This window comes from Orcinus orca, chromosome 1 (assembly GCF_937001465.1).
Source record: "Orcinus orca chromosome 1, mOrcOrc1.1, whole genome shotgun sequence".
NCBI lineage: Eukaryota > Metazoa > Chordata > Mammalia > Artiodactyla > Delphinidae > Orcinus > Orcinus orca.
The window spans coordinates 10,253,706-10,281,691 of NC_064559.1; the positions used below are offsets into that span (position 1 = coordinate 10,253,706).

The window sequence follows — 27,986 nt, forward strand, 5'->3', positions numbered from 1 at the left end:
ATCTGCCACCTATTAACCGCCCTTTATTTAATAGCGGGGACTAAACGCACACGAAGTAAGGCGCTCTAGGTTAGCCAGGTGTAACAGGTATTGACTGTCTGCAGGTGGATTTTCCAGGGATGTGATAAACCATGGCCCATACAAATCCACCCACTAAGGAGTCAAAATTCATTGAACTTGACTTTCCTTTTCACTTAAGGTAAGAGTCAGAGCAGGCAAGGGACTTGCCCCAAATCGCATCGCACTTGTGAGGATTAGAATTTGTAGTCAAAGCATTCATTCCCTGTCTGTCATTGGGCATGTTGCTCCTGCCAACCCCGCCCCCATCCCATCTTGTCTCCCTTCAGCATGTTTTCAGCCTCAAGCCTTCATACCTGCTCTTCGGGACCCTCAGAGCACAGGAGCCACGACTGCACGCGGGCCGCGGCCGTCTACCCGAGTGGGTCTCTCAGGTCTGCACATTTTTTTTCCGAAAAATTAAATAATAAACAAGACCTTCCCCTTGCTGGTGCACAGGAGCTGGGGGTCCATGAGGAAGGAGGTCAGCGAGCTCCGAGAAGAGGCGGGGCCTCAGAGTCCGACCAATCAGAGTTCAGGGGCCCCCCTGCGTCCTTAGGTTTAACTCCGCCCCCACGCTCCCTGGTAGGGAGGGAGAGCCGAGACGCCCACCCCCGGGGCGTGAAGAGTCTGGGCGTGCCGGGCGCCGGCGGGACGGCTACCCGGGTGCCGCGGCTGCCCTCAGGCCTCCGGCCCTCCTTGGCCAGGACTGCTGGTTTACTTAGAGTATGAGGAAAGTGGAAGTTTGAGGCTCAGGAGGGAAGGCGCCGCTCTGCCTGCCCAGCTCCCTGCACAGTGCAGGCCAGGGCGTGGAGCCAGCTGGTGACTCTCCTCCCCAGGGCGGGCTCCTTGGGGTTGGACTCCCCATCTGCCCCAGTGGGGAGAAGCACCGTTCACCGGGAAACCCAAGGCCAGCTGGACTCTGGCTGCCGCAGCCTGGGTTGCGGAGGCGGTAGCACTAGGCAGATGACACAGCCCTTACCTGCCTCCCCTCCCCCAAGGCCTCTCTAGGCCAGTTGGCACCTGAGACGAAGCGTAGGGCTGCATCAGCCCAACCTCCCTGGGTCGGCCAGTTGCTAGGTTGGAACCACTGAACCTCCAAGCTAAAGAGGAACTCAGCAACGTGAGTTCACCCCCCTCACTTCATAGCTGGGGAAACTGAGGCCAGGGGTGCCCGTGACTCACCCCAGGTCATGTGGCCAGGGAGCAACACATCTGGAACAAAGGGAGAAAAGGACCACTGCCCTCGCTGCCCTCTACTGTAACTGCTCTAGGGCAGGGCTTCTCAACCTCAGCACAACTGACATTTTGGACCAGATAGTTCTTTGTTATGAGGCCTGTCCTGTGCATTGTAGGGTGTTTAACAGCATCCCTGGCCTCTACCCAGTAATACCAGCTCCACCTCCTCCCCTACCCCCACCCCCACCCCACCACGCCCCGTGTGACAACCAAACATATCTCCAGATATGGCCGAATGTTCCCTGGGAGGGAAATTGCCCTCAGTGCAGAACCCATGCTGCAGATCAGCGGTTCCAACTTCAGGATGTGTTAGAATCACCTGAGAAGCTGTTAAACGATTCAAGGGATCTGGGGTATGGCCGGAGAATCTGCATTTCTAACTAGTTCCCAGGTAATGCTGCTGCTGGTGGTCCGGGGACCACACTCTGAGAACCTTTGCTCTAGACTGAATTATAAACTCTAAGAAGGCTGGCTATCTGTCTTGCTCCCCAAGGTATCCCAGTGAGCACCGAGCCCAGTTCTGGCAGATGCAGGAATCTCACCAACAGTTGTTGAATAAACACTTGGGCCTGACCGAGGTGGAAGGGACTGTGGCCCTTCTATAGGATCAAGAAGCAAAGACAAAATGCCATCTCCAAGGTGAGCAGACAATCCCAGAGCCTCTCTCTGCACACAGACTGGTAAGTTGGTCCCGTGCAGAAAGCTGGATTCCCCAAGCTGCCCTCCTGGTTGTAACCCTCAGGGGGAAGGGTGGACCCATGACTCCACATCCATGGTGTCCAAGATCCCAGTTAGAAATTTGAAGAAAATGCTACAGTTCCAGGGGGGCCTGCTGCCCCCACAGCCAGGCCTGTGAAAGTCTCAGCAGCCTGTCACATTTTACCAACCGTCTTTTCCTAGGGAGGAGAAATTCCATAATCTGTCCTTCTCACAGCCTGCAAGCTACAGGCTAAACTCCTAGCCAGCCCCAGGAGGCACCCCGACTCTGGAGCCTGAAGCCATACAAGGCAGTTTCTCTGTCCCCCACAAACAGACCTCCAAATCCTGGGACAACCCTCCATTTCCCCCATCAGAACCCTGCTCTTCCTCCCTCAGGAGCCCGCAAAATCTCTTGTCCGTGAGCCGCCCTTGACCCCATGGCAGTGTGTATTTATGTTCGCCCCTGAACTCTCACCCCAGTGGGCTCAAGGCCTGAGGGTAACAGGCATCTTAGGGAGGGCTTCCTCGGACACTGCTGTGAGCACTTTGTATCATTTGACCCATTAATCCTCACAACAGTCCCTCTTTACAGATGAGAAAACCAAAGTTGTGTAACTCATCTGAGATCACAGCCAGTGAAGGGGGTGGGGTTGGAGGGGAAATGTGGCAGGATTCTAATAATGACAGCCAGACCCACAACCCCCCCTTCCCCAGACCACCTCTATTCCTTATGCTTTGTTACTTGGGGAGGATTTTTCTGTACGATGAAACTGTGTGCTTCTCAAAGGCTTCTGTCCTTTTCAGCCCCAAACCCCCACCCACCATGCCTTGTTTGTAACAGGTGGCCCATAAACCACAGCACTGAATACTGTAATAGCCAAGCCCGTCGTGACAAAGAGAGCTGGCGGAGGCTCAGGGAGACCACATGGCTCTGCTCAAGGTCACCAGGGGTTATGAGCTAGCTCAGGCCTGCTTGGGGCAGGGGGACTGCTTGAGAGCTTGGAAGGAAGCTGGGGAGACGCCGTCCAAGTCACCTTCCTTGCAGGTGTCTTTCCTATCTTGCCCCAACCCCTCCGCCCCCTCCAGCAAGAATGCGATCTTCTGTTTCTTCTGTCTTCCCCGTGGCTCCAAGCACGGGGCTCTGCCCACGGAGGCGCTCAGTGTCAGTGCAGGCACACACTTGAAGCTGTAGGGCTGGGGTTTCAGGCCCACCTCTGGCTGGTGGGCCTCAGTCCTACCACTGGACTCCTTTAAGATGGAAGGGTCTGTGGAGGGTCCCCTCAAAACTGGAATTGAGGTAACAGTGCTAGAGAGAAACTAAGATGAATCAAAATGTAACAGGAGACTTTCGTAAAATCCCTCTGGAAGACTGTTTGGCAGAATCTCCTAAAACTGGGCAGATACAAACGCTATGACTCAGCAATTCATTCCTAGGTATAGATCGAACCGAGATGTGTCCACGTGTTTACCAAAAGTCACAAATGAGAAATGTCCATAACAGCACGATCCGATCCGATCTGTAGAAGCCAAAAACTAGAAACAATCCAGATGTCCTTCCACCACAGATGATGGTCTCTTGACACAAGGGAACACCATACAATGAGAACAGACGATCTGTAACTACACACAGTGACAGGGATCAATCCCACAAACAGTGCTGGGCCAAAGATGCCAGACACAAAAGAGCACACACCGCATGACTCCACTTATATAAAGGACATAGACAAGCAAACCGAATCTGTAGTAAGAGACTTGAGGATAGCGCTTTCCTTTGGTATGGGGGCTGGAGCCCAAGCGCTATGTTGTCAACTCCCCAGTGAATACAGTGTGCAGACAGGGGACAGGTCCGCATGTAGCCCAGAAAAGAGAGGCCTCAAGAGCAAGACTGGGGCGTGTGACTTAACAATGCAGGGGTGCGCTGAGCAGTCACGAGTGTGGGGTGACCACGGTCGCAGGCCTCCCTGTAAGCCTGTGTGCTGCCCCTCAACTGTGGCACCCCACCCGGGCTCTGATTCTCTACTCAGTGAGAACTACTGACTCAGAAGTCAGCCGCAGGTAAGCCTGATTCCTGGAGGAGGGTGGGACATTAGAGGGCAGACCTAGGCACTGGGTCCCTGGGAACAAGGTGTCACCCCGTCCTGCCATACATCGAGGAAATGCAAACACCCTGTGAGTTTGGGGAAGCCTGGTGGCCCACTTGGGTGTTCCCATTTGAAGAGCCAGCCTGGCTTTCCTGGTAGAACCCCTGTTCCATGAGACATCGCCCCATCAACAGCAACTCGGACTACCTTTGACTTTAAGAACCGGGAACATTCTGGAGTTTACAGTAAAGGATCTTCTAGCTTGCTTCCCTGTTTGAGTAGTTCAAAGCCCAGCTCTGCCATTTTACCAGCTGAGGGGCTTTGGACAAGTTACCAAACTGCTCTGAGCATCTGTGGCCTCCTCTCTAAAATGGGGATAACGCCGATCTCATAGGCTCAAAACAGGTACTCTACCGATGTGTGTTCCTTCCCCTTCCCCCAAAGCCCTTATTACTGTGCCGAATCTTCATGCAGGAAGAGACCCTAGAGGACCCCTATCCCTATGAGATGACTTAGGGATAAGCAGGCTGGGAGCAGGAAAGTGCATGGCGTGGGCATCTGCTGGCCTCCCCATGTGCCCTCACCAAGGACAGACTTGAAGGATAAGGAAAGCACAAGGTCACGTACATCTTGGCTAGCAGTGTTTTGCAGTCCGTGCACCTGGGTAGTCCCCACTCTTCTGAGAAGTTACATTCTCAGTGTAAGGGAGCAGAATTCTGTTTACTAAGCCTCCCCGTTTCCAAGGAAAGCTATATTTATCTCTTCTGTGTGGTCAGCTCCTGCTGGTGTAGAAAATATTCTATCTACTTCAAAACATCAATATTTAGGAGACACTATGAAAAATTCAGAAGTAATACAATGCAAAACGAGAGTGCCTGCTTTATTATGCTAGCACCCGAAACTGGAAGGTAATTCATCTACTCCAAAAGTTCAGAAAATATATTTTATCTGATTAAGTTGTTGTTTTGTTTTGTTTGTAATGCACTTTTCCAGAATACTGGCAAAACACTTTGCTGAGAGAATGGGAGAGTGGGTGGTAGCCTTTCAGAATGAAAGCAATTTTTTTTCTTGAAGCCACAGTACCCTTCCTTAAAAAATGATTAGTTTGTCTAGTAAGGAAAATGCAGCTTTTGTTGTAAACTAGCCTAATTTTTTTAAAGACACAGTAACTGGAGGACAGTGGTCATTTAGTTCTAAAATGTTGAGCTGAGAAGTAAATCTGAGCAGCAGTTGACTACTCATAAGAAATGGGATTATATGAAGTTTAAGTCCCCACATTCTATACTGAAGCTTTGAGCATGCGCTTCTGAAACTTGGGAAAAAATTAGGAATTAGTTCAAGTTGAAGAAGTCAGTTGTGCAATATGGTGACCTTTACCCTTAAAAGAGGCAAATAGAGCAATTTATTATTTTACTTTTCTTTTGTCTTTCTGGGTCTTACTCGAAAAGGACAATTTTAACTATAGGAGACCAAGTAAAAAGGGTGCTTAGTTCTCTAGGATTGCTAAAAGGAAACCCAGTCTAATAATTTCACTGAATGTATAGTATTTCTGTTATGCTTGGGGCAAAAACACAAGTTTTAAAGCATACGATTGGGACTTCCCTGGTGGCACAGTAGTTAAGAATCCACCTGCCAATGCAGGGGACATGGGTTCAAGCCCTGGTCCAAGCCCGTGCACCACAACTACTGAGCCTGTGCTCCAGAGCCCATGAGCCACAACTACTGAGCTCACATGCCACAACTACTGAAGCCCACACACCTAGAGCCCATGCTCCACAACGAGAGAAGCCACTGCAGTGAGAAGCCCGCACACCAAAACGAAGAGTAGCCCCCGCTTGCCGCAACTAGAGAAAGCCCGCCTGCAGCAACGAAGACCCAACGCAGCCAAAAATAATAAATAAATAAAAATACCGATGGAATTAAAAAGAAAAACATACGATTCCTTTATCTTATTTATTTTTGGCTGTGTTGGGTCTTTGTTGCTGTGCACAGGCTTTCTCTAGTTGCGACGAGCAGGGGCTACTCTTGTTGCGGAGCATGGGCTCCAGGCGCACGGGCTCAATAGCTGTGGCACGTGGGCTCTAGAGTGGAGGCTCAGTAGTTGTGGCGCACGGGCTTAGCTGTTCTGTGGCATGTGGGATATTCCCGGACCAGGGCTCGAACCTGTGTCCCCTGCATTGGCAGGCGGATTCTTAACCACTGCGCCACCAGGGAAGCCCACAATTCACTTTTAGATTGATACTGAAAGTTCAAGTGAAAACTCTTTTCTTGTAATTTGAATATGTAAAGTATCAAGAAGTCATTTTGTTCTTTTAAAGTAAATAAGAGATTTGTATTGGTGCTGGAAAAGTAAGTATAAACTTGCTTTTGGATCAAAGGGCGGTTTAGTAGACGCTACCTATGACTATGAGCTGGGGTCTTTGCAGGCACAAGGAACAAGACACAGTCCTGTACCTGCTGAAGTGCATGCTCTAGTAGGACAGACAAACAGATGAACAAATAACACCTTTCTAATGATAGATACAATATATCTGCACAGATGGAAGAGAAGTGTGCAAAGTTAGAGTGGTAAGTCTGCCACAAAGGTTTCACAGAGGAGGGGGTCACTGAGTAGGGTTTTTAAGGATGAATAGGAGTTTACCAGGCAGAAAATAATGGTGGAATGGGGATAAATCTAGGGAGAAAAGAGAGCATGTGCAAAGGCATGGAAGTAAGAAAGTGCATGGTGTAAGCAAAGAACCACAAGAATCTACATCCATGTTCAGTGTAGAGCTGACGATTACAAACTTTGGAGTGCAGTCATTTAATTTCTATATTAGCTAAAGGAGTCCCTACCTTATCTCTTTTATGAATTGTTACTTCATCATGTTGAAGCTGACTCAGGAGTTTAACTTAGAAATTGTGTTTGCAATTCAGATGACCCTTCTGTAAATTAGATGCCAAGGGGAGTGAGGAAAGGAAATATACTTGGGAGGTGAGTATTTCATGGTTGCATGAGAAAAAGGTGGCCAGGGCAAGAGATTACTCAAAACCAACATTCCACCCCAGCTGCCCTTAGTGATTGGGCTGCTTCAGCAAATATGCCCTGAGACTGATAGTGTGGCAGACTGCCAGCTATGTTTTCCTCTTCGTTCTCAGCACTGGAATTTTTATTTTAGTTGGAGAAGCGCAGCTAAACACTACATTTCTTGGCCCTCTTTGCAGCTCAGTATGACAGGGTGATTAGGTGCTGACAAAGAGCTGGAAGTGTATTTGAGGCAGAGCCATCTGTGATCCAGACAGTACCTTTGTGTGATTAGGAAAAGGCATCCATTCCTCAAAATACCATCACAAGATGAATCTAATATACTGCTTTGCCATATGCTAGAAAGCACTTGTAAATAAAATATAAATCCATGACGTTGATGATATGAATGGCATCCTTGTCCAGTAAACAACCTACACAAGAGTACATGGGTCCTGCATGTGTGTGGAAAACTATGTAGAGAGCCCTGACTCAGCTGGGAAGCACACCCTTTTGCCCTTCCCCTTTCTTTTCATGCTTCCTGGGACTCAGACATGATGGCTGGACTCTGGTAGCCATTTTGGACCATGAAGTGATCTTGAGGATGGAAATCAGAGATGATGGAAGGATCTTGCATTCACCATGGAGCCACCAGCCCAGGCCTGGACTGCTTACTCCCAAACTTCCTTTGTATGACAGGAAAATAAACTTCTATATTGTTTAATCCATTGTTATTTTGAGTTTTCTATTATATAAAGCCTAACATAATCCCAACTAATTGAGAAAGTCAGGGCGGAAAGAAAATATATCAAGTTCCCCCAGGGCGCACACTCTTAAGAACAAATGCCCAGTCTTCAAAATTTTCAGTGCTCTATTACTGTTCCATCTCTGGAACATTTATATGATAAATAAACATTTTCCTGCTGCCCCAATCATATAAAGGTATGTTCTCAAAAGACAGCAAAGAGGAAACAAACTTTCACTGAATATCCTTTTGCATGTTGAAAAAAAAATTCTTTTTACCAAATGCATGTACTATCTACCCCAAAACAAAATAATTATACATTTAAAAAATATGGACAACCACAAGAGTGAGTCTTCCCTGTGATCCAGCTCCAACAGTGAGTCAGACACCTCGCAGCACCAGAACTGCGCAAACGCACTCAGCAGCTGAGGTGTGACTTCCCAGTGGCCAAGAAGCCCTGGAGACAAAGGTGAATCCGGAAACTCAGAAACCCATGGGCATCTGAGGGCCGGGGGCCTGGCGAACATGTGAAACAGGGTAAAGAAAGCTGGCTGGGCTGTAGGAGAAACACTGGCTGCCGAAGAACGGGTGTCCAAACGGGGCTGTCCTTTCTGTGCACATGGCTCCCACTGCCACCTCTGGACAGATGACAGACATGAGCATCTCTAACCCAGACCCCCTCTGAGCTCCAGACCCAGGCACCCACCTGCCAAGTCGATAGTTCCTCAATGTCTCAAAACCTCCTCCAGTGCATCTGAAGTTGCACTTGTCTCCCTAAACTTTGTCTTCCTCTGGGGTTCCCTCTCACTGTAGCTGGCAGTAGCCACCTTCCAACTGCCAAGCCAAAAACCCAGGCGATGTCCTTGAAAGCCCCCTCCTCCATTTCATCCACATCCAATCTCTCGGCAAGTTCCGGCAGCTCTACCTCCCAACTTATATCCCCAATCCTTCTCCACCACCACCACCCCGCCCAGGTGCCCAGGTGCCCGTCTCTCCCTGGACTATAGCCGGTCCACTCACCCCTGCTCTGCCCCCCAATACACTCTGTAGCCAGAGCGATCTTTTGGCAATGCAAATCTGACTCTGTCGCACCCCCTGCTAAAACTCTTAAATAGCTTCCTGCTACTTTGGGGACAAAGCAACGCTGGTTAAGGTGACCTTCAAGGCCTGTGTGGTCTGACCTGCCCACACCCCTCCCAGGCTTCAGCCCTGACCCCCATGTCCTTTCAGGCGTGTGTGCTCACCTGCTCCCTCCGGCTGCAGGGCTTCGCGGAAATGCTGGTTCCCTCTGTCTGCAACGCTCTTCCCGTCCCTTCTCAGCTCCTTAACTTGCGTTCATCCTTCCGATTTCAGATCGTGTCCCTCCTCCAAGCCTATTTCAGCACCACGCACCTCTCCTTCCTACCCCTCGTTACTGTCACGTTTGTCCATGACGTTATGTGACTGGTAGGGGTCTCCCCCACTGGAAGGAAGCTCTTTGAGGGTAGAGACTAGGGCTGCTTTGGCTCCCCTGTGTCCCCAGTGCCTGGCACTTATTGGATGCTCGGTAAATATTTGTTGAATGGCCTTTTCCCCTGGCTGGCAGCTCGGAGGCTGCACGATGCCTGGAGTTACTGTAAAAGACGTGAACCAGCGGGAGTTCGTCAGAGTGCTGGCAGCTTTCCTCAGAAAGTCCAGGAAGTTGAAAGCCCCTGAATGGGTGGACACTGTCAAGCCGGCCAAGCATAAAGAGCTCACTCCCTACGATAAGAACAGGCTCTACACACGAGCTGCTTCCACAGCAAGGCACCTGTATCTCTGGGGCAGCCCCGGGGCTGGGGCGGGGGCTCCGTGACCAAGATCTATGGTGGGTGTCAGGGAAACGGTGTCATGCCCAGCCACTTCGGCAGAGGCTCCAAGAGCGTGGTCTGTCGGGTTCTCCAAGCCCTGGAGGGGCTGAAAAAGGTGGGAAAGGACCAAGATGGGGGCTACAAACTGACATCTCAGGGACAGAGAGATCTGGACAGAATCGCTGGATGGGTGGCAGCTGCCAACAAGAAGCATTCGAACAAAATGAAGTGCTGTTGACAATTTGTGATAAAAAAAAATTTGTTGAATGAATGAATTTAAAAGTTCTTTGAATGACAGCGTTGAAAATGATCAGACCTTTTGAGCAAAAAGTGGCTGAATTCTCCTTGAGGAATTATAGACGACCTACTTCTGAGCCTAGTTTGTAGAGATGGGCCGGTATCCCAGGCGCACTGTAAATGTCAGGGTTTGGGATCTAGAAAGATGAGGCTCAGCCTCAGGATCCTGCTGACCACGATGGGGGGAGGGGTGGGCCAGCCAGCCTGCCCTCGGAGAGTCTTCTCCCTCAGACCCAGGCAGGTGGTGAGAAACTCACAATCTGAAAATGCTCCCCAAGTCATAGAAAGCTACTAGCTAACTCCAACTCCTACCATGTACCTGGCCTTGGGCTGGATGCCCAAATGTCCTTCAAGAGAAGAGGCCGAGGGCTTCCCTGGTGGCGCAGTGGTTGAGAGTCCGCCTGCCGATGCGGGGGACGCGGGTTCGTGCCCCGGTCCGGGAAGATCCCACATGCCGCGGGGCGGCTGGGCCCGTGAGCCATGGCCGCTGAGCCTGCGCGTCCGGAGCCTGTGCTCCGCAACGGGAGAGGCCACAACATTGAGAGGCCCGCATACAGCAAAAAAAAAAAAAAAGAGAGAGAAGAGGCCGAGAGGGTGGACACAGACCTGAGCCCCAGGAGAAGGCCCAGCTGTGGCCTGCACGGGGGATTCCTCCCTCCAGCCTGTTGTCTGATGTCTTCCTGACAGGGATTCAGACTCAGGAGCGTAATAACCTTGTGTTCCTTCTGGGGAAGTAGTCGGCCAGTGGTCCACAAGCGCGGGGCAGAGGGGTACACTGTGTGCCCCCCGACTCCAGGCCAGAGAAAGGCAGGGCTGGGGGTCTGTGTGCTTCCTCGGCCTCGGCCCTTCGCCGCCCTACCCAGCCTTGCTGCTCCTCCCTGGGGAGAGACATATCCAGCAGAAAGGGGAAAACAGATGGCTTCCCTTCCACTCCAGGTGGGCATGTCAAGGAAGGCCACCCAGACCAGGAACGTCCCTCCAAGCAACGTGCACTGAAGGCTGGCCAAAGCCTGGGGCTCCCAGGGGCTCCCCAACAGTGATGCCCGAAACTCCCAGGCAAGCTCACTGTAGCGGAGACCACTCTGGCCCAGTACAGATGGGTGAATACCCTGGGGGAAGGGCCTCCCCAACTCTGCACAGCCCAGCACGTGACCAGCCTCTCCACCCACAGGCTTTTCTCGGAACCCCAGTGGCCAGCGGTGCTGGGGTGGGCCAGGCCCATGGGCAAGGTCAGCTGGGCTGGACAGATTAGAATGCTCCGCACTTGGGACAAGGGCCATGTTTATCTCCCTGAAAGATCTGGAACCAAGCCCCGGGAGAGCAGCCTGGCAGGAAAAGAAACATGTCGTTTGTAGGCAAAAACAAGGGGAAGTAAAAAAGTAAAAACAGTGTGGGGGGGCAGCCTTATTATGGGGAACCCTGTTCTGGGGCCTGAGTGAAGGCACATCACTGTATGACCTGGAGGGTCACCCCCGCCCCCTGCCCCCATCGCCATTCCCCCAACGAGATATATATATATATATGCACACACACATACACACACCTGTATAGACAGAAAGAATACAATTACTGACTGCTGATCTGATCTGATGAAAATCTTTATGGACTCAGGAGCCAGCTCGGCTGGTGGTCAGGCACTCAGGGCCTGCTTTGAATCCTGGCCCTATCCCTTACCAGCCATAGCCTAGGTAAACTTAGGCCAGTGTCTTCATTTCTCCGAGCCTCAGTCTCCACACCTGCAAAATGGGTGGAATAAAGTACATCCCTTACTGAATGAACTCAGGGAAAGTGGCCGCACAGGGAACAGCTGTCACAGGCGTTCGCTTTTTGTTTTTAAATCCTGAGGACACTAAAGGTCGGGGAGAGAGGCCTACCCTGAAGCTGAGGGAACCTTCCCTGAGGAAGTGTTATCTGAACCAAGAAGGGAAGTTAGGAGCGATCCTTGAAAGAGAGAAAGGCAGAGGGTTCCAGGGCAGATAGGATGCCTGAAGGCCAGTGTGGCTGGAAGGCAGAAAGTGAGGGAAGCACGGCCTAGGATAAGGAGGGGGCTCTCGGCTCTGGGGCCTGAGTGAAGGCAGCCTCAGCACCTGCCAGGAGGGTCTGGATGGGTGAAGGGGGGGAATCATATGGGTGGGCTGCCTGGCCCAGAGCACCTTCAGAGAGGGGATGCTGACCTCCACAGATTTTAAACGCCCCTGAGCTGGGGGAGCAGGGGCCACCACAAACTCATTTACACAAGCTGCCATGCAGACTTTTAGTTAAACAACACAAGTGGGGAGCAGACTCTCTCCACCCTGCAGGGTTCACACACTCATGCTCTGGGAGTTTCATTTGAATCCTTTCCATCTCGCATTCTGTCAAGTTGTCCACTGGTTTAAATTACCAGAGAAAAAACCCAAGTGGAACACAGTTCACTGCCTATGAGGAAAAAACATTACCTTCCTGGAATTTCAATACGTGACATTCTCTATTTGAGGAGAGAAAGACTCCTATTTCAGGAGATAATAGGCGTGGGCCTATTATATAGGTGTATAATACACCGATTTGATTTCCTTTCCACCACTAACCACACTCTCTCTCCTCCCTCCCCTCCCCAAGTCTGCTTTTCCTCAGCGACGTGCTCCCAGTCTGGAAGCTTCCTCAATAGTGTGTAACAGGATAGCACTGCGAGCTGGGCCACAGCACAGTCATTTGAGCTGGCTTTATTGTCTGAAACGCACTGAAAGGGTCCCTGTGCCTCACGTACTGCAGCCCTAAGGACTAGAGTCTGAGCTCAGAGGAATATTCTGGGTTGCTGGTGTCTTGGTGAGGTCAGTTTGCTTGTGGAAATGTCTAGGTTGCAAAAAGAAATAAAAAGTCAAAAAAGGCTGAAAGTACTTCTGAAGTTCAACCAAAGGTCCAGGGGGCAACTCTGAAATTAAGGTGTTCCATCTTGACAGTATCACTGTGACCCTGAGACCCACCTGTGGGAAGGGGGCACAGACCCGGCCGAGGGCAGGGGGCCGCCTTCCCCCACCTGGTGGCCAGCCTGCCGGCTCCTGCGTCCTCACAGCGACAACTTGGTTCACAGGCAGAAAACCCGGAAAGCAGGAAAATACAACCATTTTCTCCTAAAGAGTTGGTAAGAGCGTCAGATTTCCCTGAGCCCTTGGCACTCAGGGGTTAATCATGGAGCTTGGTGCTGGAATCAGTGTTTCTCTTACTTTCCAAAAGGTCCAAGTCTCTCCAGTTCTAACAAGAAGGGTAGTACAATCAGAAAGTCGCACCCAGTATCGCAAAGGCCACTCATGCCACCTGGAAAGACAAGTGGCAGGCTGAGCCGCCGGGGGACACCCTGAGATGGTGGTCCTCGGGGAAGGCCCACGCCCAGCCACTGAGAAGCACCACACGGGTCTCTGACTCAGAGGCACCTGGCCTCCCGCTGCTGGTCACTGGCTTCCTGCAGCCCTCACGGCTCACAGCGCAGGCCACACCCTGGCTACAGCCAGCCCGATAGGCCCACGGCGGGGACACTCAGAACCCTTCCAGAACATGAGGACGCGTCTGGGCAGCACCACCTCCTCTGAGGAAGCCCAAAGAAGCCCTGGACTTGGACATGGTGGTGGGAAGACTCCGTAAGCACAGCATCTCCCATGCTACAATAACCCTAAGAAGTAAGGCGTAATTGTTTTCTGTTTTAAAGAGATTGAAAAATGAAGCTCCAAGAGGCTAAACAGTTTGCCCAAGTTAACCCAGCTTGCAAGGGCCAAGAAGATATTTCGATTCAGTCTGTTTATCAATCTTCCCAAACGCTAAAGGTAGTAAAAACTCCTGCTCTTGACTCGGGACAAGACCCATGGTTCCCATTAGCTATAGATTCCTCCAGAAAGTCCTTGAAATCCCCAAATAGAAGAGCATTTTTTTTTCCTACCGCAAGCACTTTCAGTTGAGCCTAACAGGTGTGGCTTAGCAGTAGTTGGACTGTGCATTCAAATGGCTCCTCATGAGAACGGTACCCGCTGCCTGACAGCAAAGCCAAGACAGACCATGGGGTCCAGTGGACAGGAAGACTCCACTGCAGGTCCTTGAGCCTGTCTAAAGGAATGTTCACAGGCTAGACTTCAGACAGTGAAAATAGCTGCTCTCCGGTAACAAAGGATGAACGATGACCTCCCTCAGGAAGTAAACATAGAGTCATTCCTCAGTATCCGTGGGGGATTGGTCCCAGCACCCTCCGGATACCAAAATCGATGGATGCTCGGGTCCCATATATAAAATGGCAGAGTACAGTCTGCCCTCCGTACGGCTGGGTTCCACATCCACGGCCTCAAAGCCTAGGCATACGGAGGGCCAACTGTAACCTTGATGGCAGAAGAGGCAGTTTCGGTTTGAACCTGGTTTGCACAATGGCGTGTTCACTTAGGCAACCAAGGGCAGGATCGTGCCGTTCTCTCCTTGATAAGAGAGCGTCCAGCACTCCCTCCTCAGGGAAGGGGGTGGGGGTGGGGGCTGGATCCTTGGCAAAGCTTTGGTTCCCTCTTGGGGGAAATGCTGGGGTGCCATCTCCCTGCTGCAACTTCCCCACCTGACCGTACGGCCCCTGGAGCCTCTGCTCCTAAACCACTAGGCTCGGGCCAAGAACCACCCACCAGCAGCCCACAGGTGACCCGTGGGGCCAGCTGACCTGGGTAGTGACTCTTCTGCCTCCACCCTGGGCCCTCGACCTCTGCCTGGGGTCTTGCCTCCTACACCCTGGCCAGGCCCTTCACTCTTATTTGACGCGGCCCGCAGCAAACCCGGCGTAGGCTGCAGGACCACCTAGGCCCCATCAAAACTGACAGCTTCCCAGTAAACTCTTTCCTTTTCTGAAGATCCCTTTGTATTCTTAACCACAGAATCATCACATATTAGATCTGTAAGAAGCCTTGCAGATTATATAGCCCAACCTCATTTCATGGATGAGGTCCCCAGAGGGGAACTTACTGGCAGAGCTGGGATACCAGCCAGATAGTCTTCCTATGCCAATTCTCTTTCCACATCACTGTATCACCTCTCAAAGGAATGAATCACTATGATGGGATGTAGGGTCCTATCAGAGGTGGGTTTTGAGCATGGGATCCTAGAGACCCCTCAAGTCACCACAGGCCTGTTCTGTCTGTGTCCACTCCAGCCTGAGTGGGTATGCTCTGGGTTCCTTCTTCGGCAGTAGTGAGCAGCTCACACTGAGCCCTGCCTTATTTTGTAAGCCCAGCTGGGTTCCATGTCTTTGAGTAACTCAGCTCAAGGATGGAAAACTGGAATCTGGGCAGCCCCCGCCTTCCCATGTCTGGGCTAGGCCAGGATGCTGGAAGGAAAGTCAAGGTGCAAGTCAGCAATCACTAAGCCTGGGCATGTTAGGTTATGTCGATGGGAGGGTCACCGTGTATTGATAACATGGGGGCCCCCTGTGCCCTCCAGCTGGTGCTGGATTTAGACCTCAGACATGAACGAGGACACTACAGGAGGGGGCTGGGGGAGGCACTCCACTTCCTCCAGTGATCCGATGCCCTTTCTCTAAAGGTCCCTCTGCCCAAAGAGGCCCCATTCAGTCTCTTACCACGGACATCCCACTCCCATAAGTCTGTACCAGCCCATGCACTTAAGGGATAGCCGGTAGGCAGGTGGGATTACACAGAGAGCATGTGGTGGGAGCAGGTGGTGTTGAAGTTCACCCTGGCGGCCTTGCTGAGCAGTTATTTCCCATGCAAGACTTTCCTTTCCTGGAACTGGAGGTGGGGGGAGCCTCTTGTTCTCAGGCTGAGCCAGTTAAGTTTATCCAGTAGCCCACTCACACCAAAGGACCCTGGTGGCAGCTTGGCCCACACTCAGCAAACACAGATATAAAGTTCATCCATGCCAGCCACATGCCTGCCATGGGGCCTTTGCACTTGCTTGACCTGTGCACCATCATTCCAGATAGCAGTCTGCCACCCCTTTACTCCTCAGTATTATTCAAATATCCCCTCTCAGGGGGGCCTTCTTTTACCCGCCCCCCCACTTCTCTTTTCAGTGCTGTATTTTGCTCCCACATCGCTTTCTAACATAGTTTATATTTTACAAATCTATTGTGCATATCGTCCATCTTTCCCCCAGCAGAACGGTAGACTCCGTGAAGGCATGCTCCCTGCTGAGCCCCGGTGCAGGGGCAGAGCCTACACACAGTGGTCAGCACGCTCGCACTGCCCACGCCTAGGTGTGGACATGTGGGAAGGAAAAACTGCTTTTTGCTAAATCAGACCTGCTGGGGCTAGTGAAAGGCTCCTACAACGTCCCCAAGCCCCCACTCCCTGAAGGAAGCAACCACCATGCCAGAAGACAATGCTACTTCCCGGAGCGGTGCCGCTTCTTGCCGAAGTTTATTTTTAACGCTGAATTCAGAGGAGTCTGCGGAGCGGCACTGAGACAGGCATAAATCCCAATGCTCTCAGCAATTTCCCGCAACAGCTCGTGAATCCGATGTACTGGGTGCTGAGGTGCCGAATGCAGAAGTCTCCCCTACTCCACGGCGGAGCCGGCACGGAGCTACAGCGCGGGGAGGTGGGGCAGGGCAGAGAGAAGGCTGTCTGCGCATCCGGGCGCCAGGGGCCCACCCAGGCTTTGTGGAGCCTGAAGTTTATATAGTGGAGGAGAGCGAAGAGGGTGGGGGACGAAGCTTCAAAATAAGTCAAAACTAGGATCACAACATTGTTAGAGTCTGACCGCGCCTCCACCCCTTAGGCGTCAGAAGGGCCGGGCAAGTGAGGGGCCGGAGGTTTAAATTCCCCAGCTTCCTGCGGGGAGGGAGGCTAAAGGAGACTCGGGCCTCTGCTGCGCTTACACTGATCACATCCCTGGGCTCCTGCTACATGGTGAACTCTTAACCCCGGGCCCAGGTTTCCTCTCCCTTGCGCTGAGCTGAGCAGGTTGGCCTTCTCTCCCGAAAGAAGAGCAAGGGGAGGGAGAGAAACACTGGAGCGGCGCACGGAGATGGCGAGAGAGCACGTCTCAGCTAAGAGACCTGAGATCGGTTTTAGGACTCCGGTGACAAACAAGTGCAGTTGCACTGCGTGACCCAGACGCAACGTGGAAGCGGTACTCTCCAGGAGAGCCAAGCAACGGGGTCCCGCTGCTCTCCCCCGCTGGCCCGAGCCCGCTCGCAGGGCTCACGCGGGCCTCTCCCGGAGCCCGGAGCGCTTGCGGGCCAGAGGGGGCGGGGGCCGAGCGGCGCGCTCGGAGCCTAGGTCTCGACGGAGCTGCGGGCTGCGGGGAAGCGGGCGGGAGCGGAGGCCTGTCTGGAAGTCTCCCTGGAGCCCTGACCGGACGGCGCCGGCCGACAGCGTCCCCAAGCCCGCGGGATCGCGATCCGCCCCTGCACCCCGGGAGCGCGGTCACGGCCGCCCGGGCCCCGGAAACTGCGCACGACGCCCCCGGGCGCTTACGGTCGTCTGCTCCTGGCTCCCGGGCTCGGCGGCAGCAGGTACGCGGTCCCTCCGGCTCTGGCTCCCCGGGTTCCCCTGCTCCCTATCCGCGCGTCCCCTGCCAACACCACGCTGACCCCGCCCCGGCTCGGCCTCCCAGAGGGGCGGGCCGGGGCCGGGTCCAGGGCGGCGAGGCTACCCGGGTTCAGTCGCGCTCCGCCCCTGGAACCTGAGCGACCCGGGCGAATCTCTGCACCTGCCTAAGCTCCGCCTCTGCTTTGGAAGAGGGCTCTCAAAGTGCTGCCCGCGGACCCGAGGACAGAAACGAAGCCGAAGTGTTTAGTAACTCAGGCAGTAACTTTGTCCACTGAATCAGAAAACAAACCCGAAGGTTGCACGTTGTATGACTTGTTTCATATTTCTAGCCGTTCATTGCTATTGTATTTTACACATGTATTGGTCCAGGACAGATTGGGAAATTTAAAAACAAACAAATTTGTCTTTCAACACACAGAGTCTGAGAAGCATTAGTCTGGGTGAAAGTACGACCCATTCAAAGTGGTCTTCATCGCACTCGTAGAGAACGGACGTGAGGGCACGGATGGGGCGAAGGGTAAGCTGGGACGAAGTGAGAGAGTAACATGGGCATATATACACTACCAAATGTAAAATGGATGGCTAGTGGGAAGCAGCCGCATAGCACAGGGAGATCAGCTCGGTGCTTTGTGAGCACCTAGAGGGGTGGGATAGGGAGGGTGGGAGGGAGGTTCAAGAGGGAGGGGATATGGGGATACATGTATACATATAGCTGATTCACTTTGTTGTGCAGCAGAAACTAACACAACATTGTAAAGCCATTATACTCCAATAAAGATGTAAAAACAAAACCAAAAACAAACAAACAAAACCCAAAGAGGTCTTCGTGGTGAGGATTAGGTCTACAACGGGTAGTTCAACCCCTGGACAGTAGCGCTTAATCAATCCACTTCAGTTCAGCAGAAGCTGGGCGCTCAGGCCAGTGGATGCTTGGCTCTTGACTTCTGCAACAAGCGTTTAATCCCCAGACCTTCATCCTTAGAAAACCTACCCTGTCACCTCTGTCATCGCTCCTCGTCACCGCCTCACAACTCCTCCGACACCGTTTTTATGTGCTCACAGATGCAGTTTCAACACCCGGCGTCCTCAAGATCACAGCCAGCAGACCAGACCAGGGCCTGTTACAGGGATATTAAACTTCTCACTGTCACCCTGTATACAACTTCAGGATAAAGTTCACCCCCTTGGCCTCCAACCTTACTGCTCACCCTGGCCCAAGAACTCTCCATTTCAGTGAAGAGAGGCTGTTCCTGGCTAACAAACACACTCAATTCAATCACATCTCCAACCTTTGCTCGTGCAGCATGCCTGGAAAGGATGCTCTCCTGCATCCAAACATGAAATCCTACTGTTCTTTAATTCCACACCCTCCTACAAAAGCCTTCTCTCATCCCTGCAGTGTCTGGCATCTCTGTGCTTCTTGAAAACGTGCAGCCTGTGAGATCCCTCCATCCCTCCCCCACATCTTTCAGACAGAAGCTGCTCTGCCTCTGGCCATTTTACCAAGGGACTCAAATTTGTTACTCTTCAAACTGCAGTGATGATGAAAACATTCTAAAATTAGATATTGGTGATGGTGTATCACCATAACTCTGTTAATATACTAAAAACTACTGAATTGTACACTTTAGTTTTTTATATAAATTTAAAAATTTATTTTTGGCTGCGTTGGGTCTTTGTTGCTGCGCGCGGGCTTTCTCTAGTTGCGGAAGGCGGGGGCTACTCTTCCTTGCGGGGCGCGGGCTTCTCATTGCAGTGGCTTCTCTTGTTGCGGAGCACCGGCTCTAGGTGGGCAGACTTCAGTAGTTGTGGCTCACGGGCTCATGGGCTTAGTTGCTCCATGGCATGTGGGATCTTCCCGAGCTCGAACCCGTGTCCCCTTCATTGGCAGGCAGATTCTTAAGCACAGCGCCACCGGGGAAGCCCTGAACTGTTCACTTTAAAAGGATGAATTTTATGGTATGTGAATTATTGAATTTTATGGTATGTGAAATATATCTCAAGAAAACTGTTATTTTTATATTAAAAAACTGCACTGAGGTTGTAACCTCACTCCTCACTCCTGTATCTTAATATCCTCCTCCTTGGTTAGATATTCCTCCAGTATTAGAATATGGAATCCAGGACAGTGCAAGATATTTCAAAGTACAGTCTATATATACACAGTCAGTAAATAAATAAGGCACTGAGTCCAACTCAGCAGGGCAAAATTTAGGCAATCAGATACAGCTTTTGGTCAAAAGCTGTTGAAAGGTTTATGGAGTGAAAGAATGGGTATAAAGTGATCTCTAGAATAAATTATGTATTTTTAAAAGTCAGAACAAAGGCTGTTCTTCTGTACAAACTTCTGGAGAGTTTCCAGGTACATCAGGGAGAATGAAGAATAATGTGTTGGGGGGAACAATCTTGGCTAAAAATTGTAGATCAATTCCTGATTCACTGGAAGGAAACATCTTTTATGCCAAAAATGCATAATATAAATCTAATCATGAGGAAACATCAGGAAAAAAAACACACCAGATTAAGTAACATTCTACAAAATAACTGGCCTGTACTTTTCAAAGATGTCAATGTCATGAAAGGAAAGGAAAGGCAGATAAAAACGTTCATGATGAAAGGAAACTAAAGAGTCATAAAAACAAATCGCAACGCTCTATCCTAGACTGGATCCTGGACCAGACACCATTTCTATGAAGAATATTATTGGGACTACTGGGGACACTTGAAGAAAATCTATAAATTAAATAATAGTATTATATTAATGTTAAATATCTTGATTTTGAGAATGAATTCTTTCTAAGTGAATATCCTTGATCTCAGAAAATACACATTGAATTATTTAAGGAGTCAGGGCTGAAATGTCCTTTCATTTCATACACTATAGATACTCTACATATATATATATATATATATATATATATATATATATATATATATGGAGAGAGAGAATTACAAAGCAAATGCAACAAAATGTTAACAACTAGTAACTCTGGGTAAAGCATATATGGCAATTCCTTATACTATTCTTGCAACAACTTTGCTGTAAGTTTGAAATTATTTTGAAATTAAAAGTTTTAAAAAATGTGGGTTAAATAAACATATACATTTATCTCAGTTCCCTACTGAAAACGCCGTGGAAATAACTACAGAGGGGTAGAAAAGCTATAAATTCCACCAGGAGAAAGTGATTGGGAGAAAAGATAACAGCAGAGGAGAAATGGCAACAGATTTTTGTAAGATGAAAAGTCAGATGATTGACTTAGCAGAACAGATAAAGCTAAAAAGCTTTTTACAATCAGAAGCAAGCAGATTCCTGCCCTAGTCTTGCAGAGATCATTCAGCTATAGCCCATGGGCCACACAGGACCCACAACTTATTTTTGTAAATTGTTTTTGTAAATAAAGTTTTATTGGAGTACAGTCATACTCATTTGTTTGCATACTGTCTATGGCTGATTTCATACAATAGCTGAGTTGAGTAGTTACCTGTAAAGCCTAAAATATTTATTATCTGACCCTTATACAGAAAACATTTGCCAATCCCTGCCTTAGAGCCCTGCAAAGTCTTAGGAGCTAGAGGTATGGGGAGTCTCTGAAGGCAGGGGTGTGATGGTGTGGGAAATGGTCATCTGCCATAGACCTTGAGTGTCCCTGCATGTTCCTGCTGGGTGTGCCGAGAACGCAAGGCAAAGACTCAATAGTGGAGCATTGCTGTTTAATGGGTATAGAAGTTCAGTTCTGCAAGATGAAAAGAGTTCTGGAAATGGGTAGTGGTGATGGTTGCATGACAATATAAATGAATGTCCTTAATGCTACTTAACTGTACACTTAAAAATGGTTAAGATGATAAATTTTATATTATGTGTATTTTACCACACACACACACACACACACACACACACACACACACACACACACACACATTGGGGGGGAAAAAACCCTAGGAGGATTAATTTAAAATTTGTATAAGGAGAATTTATATCTCCTGTCCCTTGTTCATAGTCTAAGCCAGCGACCAGTCCTCCCTCATTGTGGCTGACCAGGGGTTTATTTTCTGGAGACTGAACTGAAAGGCTTCCACCCCAGGGGCACTAGGCCCAAGTAGAACAGGGATGAGGCACCGACTGAAAACAGTAGAACCAAGTGAAAGTCTTCCCATTAACCTGTGAGTCCCTCCTCAGCCCCTTCCCACTTGAGTTCACAGAACACTGTCTCCAAGTAATAATCCCAAGGCAGGAAGCAGAGGATCTGCCTTTGAACTAAATGAGCCGTCCTGGAGAAAATAGCCACAGATAGAAAGAGCCACAGATAGTGACATCTGGGGGCCTCATAACAAAACAGCTGGCTCCCCATCTGACCACCCTCCATTGAGGTCAATCAGGCTACTGCCCCCCACGCACACAGAACTTCCAAATGGTGTTTTAGTGCCTCACTCCTAAACGTTAAAAGATCACCAGACACTGGCAAAAGTCTCCCACATAAAAGGCAGAGTCCAAACTAGAGAGATAAAGTGCTCACAGGTAACAGAAGAAACTATAATATCCTCAAAGAGATAAAAAATGAATTGAAGCAGGAACAGGACACAATTAAAAAAGAAGCATGCAGAGAATTAGAATGCACTTTTTGAAATTAAAAATTTAAGAGAAAGGTCAGAGGATAGAGTTGAGGAATTCTCCCAGAAAAACAGAACACAAATCAAAGAGATAGACAGTGGAAGAAAAAAAAAAAAAGGAAAAGAAAAATCAGAAGATCGATCCAGGAAGTCACCAGACTAATAAGAGCTCCATAAGAGAGAAAAGAGAATATAGACAGAAGGAAATTATTAAAGAAATAATCCAAGAATATTTCCCAAACCAAAGCACAGGAGTCTCCAGATTAAAAAGACACAATAAAAAGCCAGAAGAACACACCAATGCAAGTCACTGTGAAATTTCAGAATACTAAAGAAAAAGAGAAGATCCTAAAAGCTTTGGTTGGGGGGGGACCCAAAAAACCAAAAATAGTCAACACAAAGACTCAATAATCAGAATATCCTCAGACTTCTTAGCAATAACATTGGATGCCATAAAATAGTGAAGCCAGGCCTTCAAAAGTTGTGGGAAAATTATTTCCAAAGAAGAATTATATAATAAAGTGTGAGGGCAAATTAAGGACATTCTCATACATATAAGGACTAAATATATTTTTACTTCTCATGCACCCATTTCTAGGGATATTACTAGAGGATGTGCTCCAGCAAAACAAGGGGGTCAAATATGAAAGGGGAAGACATGGTATTTGGGAAACAGGGCATCTAATAAAGGAGCAGCAATAGGAGTCCTGGGCTGACAACTGTGCAGCAGGCTTAGAAAGCAACCTGTCCAGATTGAAAGAGGAAGACAAATGGCTAGGAGGCAGGTCTCCAGGGGAGAAATGAAATTATATACTAACTGAGTTAACTTTTTGGGAAATAACATGAACAGATATTTGTCAGATCTGATGGCTTATTTAGGGGGAAAAAAACTAAGGATAGGAAGATAGAAAAATAAGTGAAGGAGGAAAATGATTAACAACAGGAAAAACAGAAAGTTGTTCAAGAAAGCAAATCTAATCATGGTACACTGCTTGGCTGGGTAGTGGGCATATTTACATAGTCATCATTAGGTAACCACTAATGATTTAACACAAAGTTATTGTTACTATCTTGGGAGGATGCAGTGGGAGCAGTAGGGCCAGGTGTATAATACTTAAGTCTTTATTATAAGAAAAAATCAATAGGTCATGTCTAAAATTGACAAACCAAGAAATATGCATTATAGGCATATTATTTAGATATTCAGAGGTAAATGCCAAAAGACTTGAAAGTAGAATGAGAAAAGTGAGGGAAGGGGATTGTTATATTTTATTCTAAGCCTTGATTATTTGATTGCTCAATAACCATGTACAGATAAAAATAGAAATTCATTTAAAAATATTATTTTCTAAGGCCATCGGACACTCCAGATTCGTTGCATTTCTCCCTAGATTTCTAAAGCATGACTTGCACTCTTCCCAATTCCAGGCTCATATCAGTTCCAATAAACTGCTGTTTACTTCTGCTTCCACTCAAACTTTTCCTTCACATTTATTCACCATGGGGCTCCTGCCTTGCACTCTCTGCTCTCTGGATGCTTACCAGTAAGTTCCTTTTCCGATGCCAACTGAAAGATTATTGATTGCATCAGACCCTGTATGTATTTTATTAGAGTTAGATTCTCATATCACCTGCTACTCATCACAAAAGTGTTATCTACCTCAAAATGAACAGATTACAGATCCCCTGGGACTTTAGAGTGGAGGTGAGGATACCAAATGGCTATTTTACAAAATGCCCTAAAGAGAGAGCATTTTGTAAGAAAATCAATTACACAGAATTATTTCATATCTGTATTTCTCATCATTTTTATAATCAAGTATATTTAACAGTCATCTGTTAGCATACGGTGCTACCCCAACTAATGGAAGAGATTTTCACATAGTGAGGTATAAGAACTTATTCTGGCTTATACATGATTTAACTTGAACTTTAGCCTAACAAGGACAGCTTGTTTGTGGCCTATTAAACATTCATTGTACATCTGCTTTAACCATTAACACAAAGAATGCAGTTTAAAAAATCAAAATGGAGTAACTGTGGTTCAAGCCTTCAAAATGGAGCTGAGTGGCCATTTTGGACACTGTTTCAGACACGTTCCTGGATTACTAAGAATTAAATTTTCTGAAATGTATCAGACTCAAGGACACAACCATCCGTTCTCAAAACAATATCTGATAGCTGCCAGCTGCAACCTCACGGTCTCAAGGTCTCCCCTTGTAACTATGCAACCATTTGGGACAACAACCAATCCTTCCTTGGCAGGCAACCTTGCTTCTTGCCAGCTCCAATTATAATTCTTGACAAACAGCTCCTGTAATTTTGCAGTCTTTGCCTCCATAAGCCTCCTCCATTTTGTAGTATGGCAGAACACAATTCAAGCGCTACTTGAATCTGTGTCTCCTGGGCTGTAATCTTCAGTTTGGCTCAAATAAAACTCTTTTCTACTCCTATTGTAGATTGGTTTATTGATTTTTTCCGTCAACACAACCAAACAACCAATAAAGAAACACAAATGGAACCCCCAGTTTCTAGAAACTTGCCCGTGTACAATAGACAAGATAATTTACAAGGATATCTTTTGGGAGATTATCAAGAATGACAAAATAAAGTAATATGTACTGAGTCACCTCAAATAGAAAATAATTTTAGGGGTTTTTTTGGCGGTACACGGGCCTCTCACTGTCATGGCCTCTCCCGTTGCGGAGCACAGGCTCCGGACGCGCAGGCTCAGCGGCCATGGCTCACGAGCCCAGCCGCTCCACGGCATGTGGGATCTTCCCGGACCGGGGCACGAACCCCCGTCCCCTGCATCGGCAGGCGGACTCTCGACCACTGGGCCACCAGGGAAGCCCAAGTTTTAGGTTTAAATAGATTTCATAGTTTTACAAAAAGATGCAAACGAAGAGGAAAGATGCAAAATGTTGGATTTTTTAAAGCAGTTTTCCTATGTCCACAGAAAGGCGGAAGGATACATTCTTACTGAACAATCCTTCCTTTAAATTACTTCACACTGACCACTTTCTCCCACGTTTCTTGAGATCACTGACTATACTATATTCCCAGGACTTCAAGGTCAACAATATTATCTCATGAAGATCAAAAGTCAACAGAAGAATTTAGTAAAGAAGCCAGTTGTAAACACAGTTTATACACAAAGTTCAAAGGAAGTCAAGGCCCTCTTGAGCCCTCTATGGGCCTGCATTGGACACTGCATTATGACGATGCCCTATCTGAGTATGAGAATCATTTCGTTCTTGTTTTGCCCAGGATGGGGAGATTGTTATTTAAACTCAGTATTTTAATCAGAGTCAATCATTTGAAGCCTCAGTTGGCTCTACACGGTTTTAAGACAACAGCAGTTTCAGCCCTTTTCCCCCACCTCCATCCCCTGTTCTCCTTGAAGAGCAAAAACCAGGTTTAACCCTTTTAACTGATTCTTTTTATATTTGTATACTTAAGTGTTTTTCTTTTTTAACCTCATCTTAGGCACTACCTGTTGAAGACTTCAACAGATAAGGAAATTAGCTCTTCAACTGACTTCCCTAGGGAACTTCCATCCGCCCCGTATTCCTGCCCCCCAATTTTAGTTATATTTTAATATTCAGTGTTTTCATTATTTGAAGGCAACTCAGGGCCAAGCTATTATCACTATGATTTTCTTTTCCTGTGTAGCATGATGTTTTCCCTAGAATTAATATTTTTAAAATTTGCTTGGTTTTCTGTGTACCGATCACTACTTCACCACTGACCTCTCTATCAGTTAAATACATGCCTTCATAGTGAATTCATTCACATCAGATTTTTCTCCTTTTCTTAAAGAAGTGCCTCAGGAGCCCTCTGACCTACCTCTGATCTGGTCTGGTGGCTCCATCCCTGCGGCACAGCTGTCATCTGAGTTCCCCCTTCACCACCATCCTGGGGATTCCTTCCTGCTGTCTCCTATGTTAGGTATCCACTTCCTATATCCCATGTCTTCGTCTTTCTTGATTCATTCCATTTTAGAGGAACACCTCCTTGAGTGACTTCCTGAAAAAGGTTATGTGGGAGGTAAATTTCTGAGCCACTGTGGAGTAGATTACTGCCCCTGGCGATTTGCTGAGGAGCCACAACTGTCTGTAATTTGAGCAAAAAATAAACTTTTTTCAAGATACTGAGGTTGGAGGGCCACCTCAGTAAAACCTAATCTAATTGTGTCTGGGAAATGTCTTTATTCAATATTTCCCTTTAACTGTTTGGATGAATACAGTTAAACAGGATGGAAACAGTTTTCCTTCAGAATTTTGAAGGCATTGCTCCACCATATTCTGGTTTCTAGTATTGCCCATGAGAAGTCCAAAGCCACTCTGATGCCTTTTAAAGGCATCTGATCCTTTTAAAAGTTCTGATCCTTTTAAAGAACCACCCCCCACCCCCGGGACTTCCCTGGTGGTGCAGTGGTTAAGAATCCACCTGCCGATGCAGGGGACACGGGTTCGATCCCTGGTCCGGGAAGATCCCACATGCCGCGGAGCAACTAAGCCCGTGCGCCACAACTACTAAGCCTGCGCTCTAGAGCCCGCGAGCCACAACTACCGAGCCCACGAGCCACAACTACTGAAGCCCGTGCGCCTAGAGCCTCTGTTCCACAACAGAAGCCACCGCACTGAGAAGCCCACACACAGCAATGAAGAGTAGCAGTAAAAAATACATAAATTAATTAATTAAAAATAAAGACCTCTCCACCTTTTTCCTCTGGAAGCTTATAGGAGCTTCTCTTTATCACCATTATACTGAAATTCTGAGATCACAGGTCCTGATATTTGGTCTACTTTCACCCTCATGCAAGGCACTAGGCAGGCCCTTTCAGTCTGGAAATTCATGTCCTTTAATTTTGCAAAAATTTCTTAAATAATCTTGTTGATGATTTCTTCCACTCCATGTTCTTTTTTAGGAAATTCCTATATCCAAATCTTGAACTGTTTTTCCTATCTACTCTTGCCTTTTTTTCTGCCTCTTTTTGGCTCCATTTTCTGAGGTATTTCTGCAATTTTTTCTTTTCCCACTTCTACTTTTTCACTTCAGCTGTCATGTTTTTAATTTCCAGGAGTCTTTTCTGTTCATTTAATCTAGGTTCCCCTGAAAGCAGAGCCTGAGACAAAGGCTTACTTATAGTAGCTTATTTGGGAAGTCATTCCAGGGATAGGAGTGAGGGCTGGGAGGTGAAAATGTAAAGGAGGAAAAGACAATATGAGGACGTTTTCAACTACACCACTGCCCTGGGTAACTGGCGCTTGATTCTATCGGACCTTCTGAGAAGATTTATAAAATGATTCTCAGAACTGTCCACACAGGGAGCAAAAAGTAGGAGTATTAGTGCCATCCCTCACTGGTCAAGGGTGAACCTCACAGGCTTAGAATTCCCTGCATTTCTGGGTTGCATGTACATGAATGCCAAGAAAAGTGGTGTCAGACTGAAACCATAAAGGAACGGACTAAGAGAGTAAGTGACTATATCAAAATCTGAAACTTCTGCGTGGCAAAAGGTATCTGTGGTAGGCTGAACAGTGGTTCCCCCAAAGACATCCCTGAGCTAACCCCCAGAACCTGTGACAGTTACCTTAGATGGCAAAAGGGACTTTGAAGATGTCATTAAAATGTGAAGATTATCCTGGGTTATCTGGGTGGGAACTAAATGTAATCACCAGGGTCCTTATAAGAGGGAGTCAAGAAGGTCAAAGCAAGAAGGAGATGTGGTGACAGAGTACGGGTAGGAAGGGAGATGCAGCATGGAGCCATGAGCTCCATGAGAACAGCCTTGGGAGACTGGGAAAGGCAAAAAATGGGTTCTCCACTGGAGCCCTCAGATGGAATGAATCCTGATTGCTTTTAGCCCTTTTTCAGTCACTTCAGACTTCTGTTCCTGTAAGAGAA

The 27,986-nt window shown here is 48.3% G+C and overlaps 1 protein-coding gene, 1 long non-coding RNA gene and 1 pseudogene across 7 annotated transcripts in view; 2 read left to right on the forward strand and 1 right to left on the reverse strand.

Annotated features, from left to right (window-relative positions):
* Positions 1–26,060, reverse strand: part of EPHX1 (epoxide hydrolase 1) — a 48,639-nt gene extending 22,579 nt beyond the window's left edge. For 2 of the 6 annotated variants that reach the window (XM_033430388.2, XM_049705778.1), the window contains exon 1: positions 25,923–26,060. In XM_033430388.2, coding sequence (XP_033286279.1) covers positions 25,923–25,947 — 25 coding nt within the window. In that variant the 5' untranslated portion in view covers positions 25,948–26,060. Of the gene's footprint in view, positions 1–374; positions 559–9,069; positions 9,404–17,387; positions 17,542–25,922 lie in introns of those variants that run through there. The other 4 variants (XM_049705781.1, XM_004270990.4, XM_049705787.1 and 1 more) reach the window with 4 other exon arrangements.
* LOC105748073 (40S ribosomal protein S19-like) lies at positions 9,400–10,929 on the forward strand (annotated as a pseudogene).
* LOC125963509 (uncharacterized) lies at positions 17,648–21,376 on the forward strand. Its single transcript, XR_007475555.1, has 2 exons — positions 17,648–17,979; positions 18,525–21,376. It is a non-coding gene; the product is annotated as an uncharacterized LOC125963509 (long non-coding RNA).
* Positions 26,061–27,986: the final 1,926 nt, after the last annotated feature.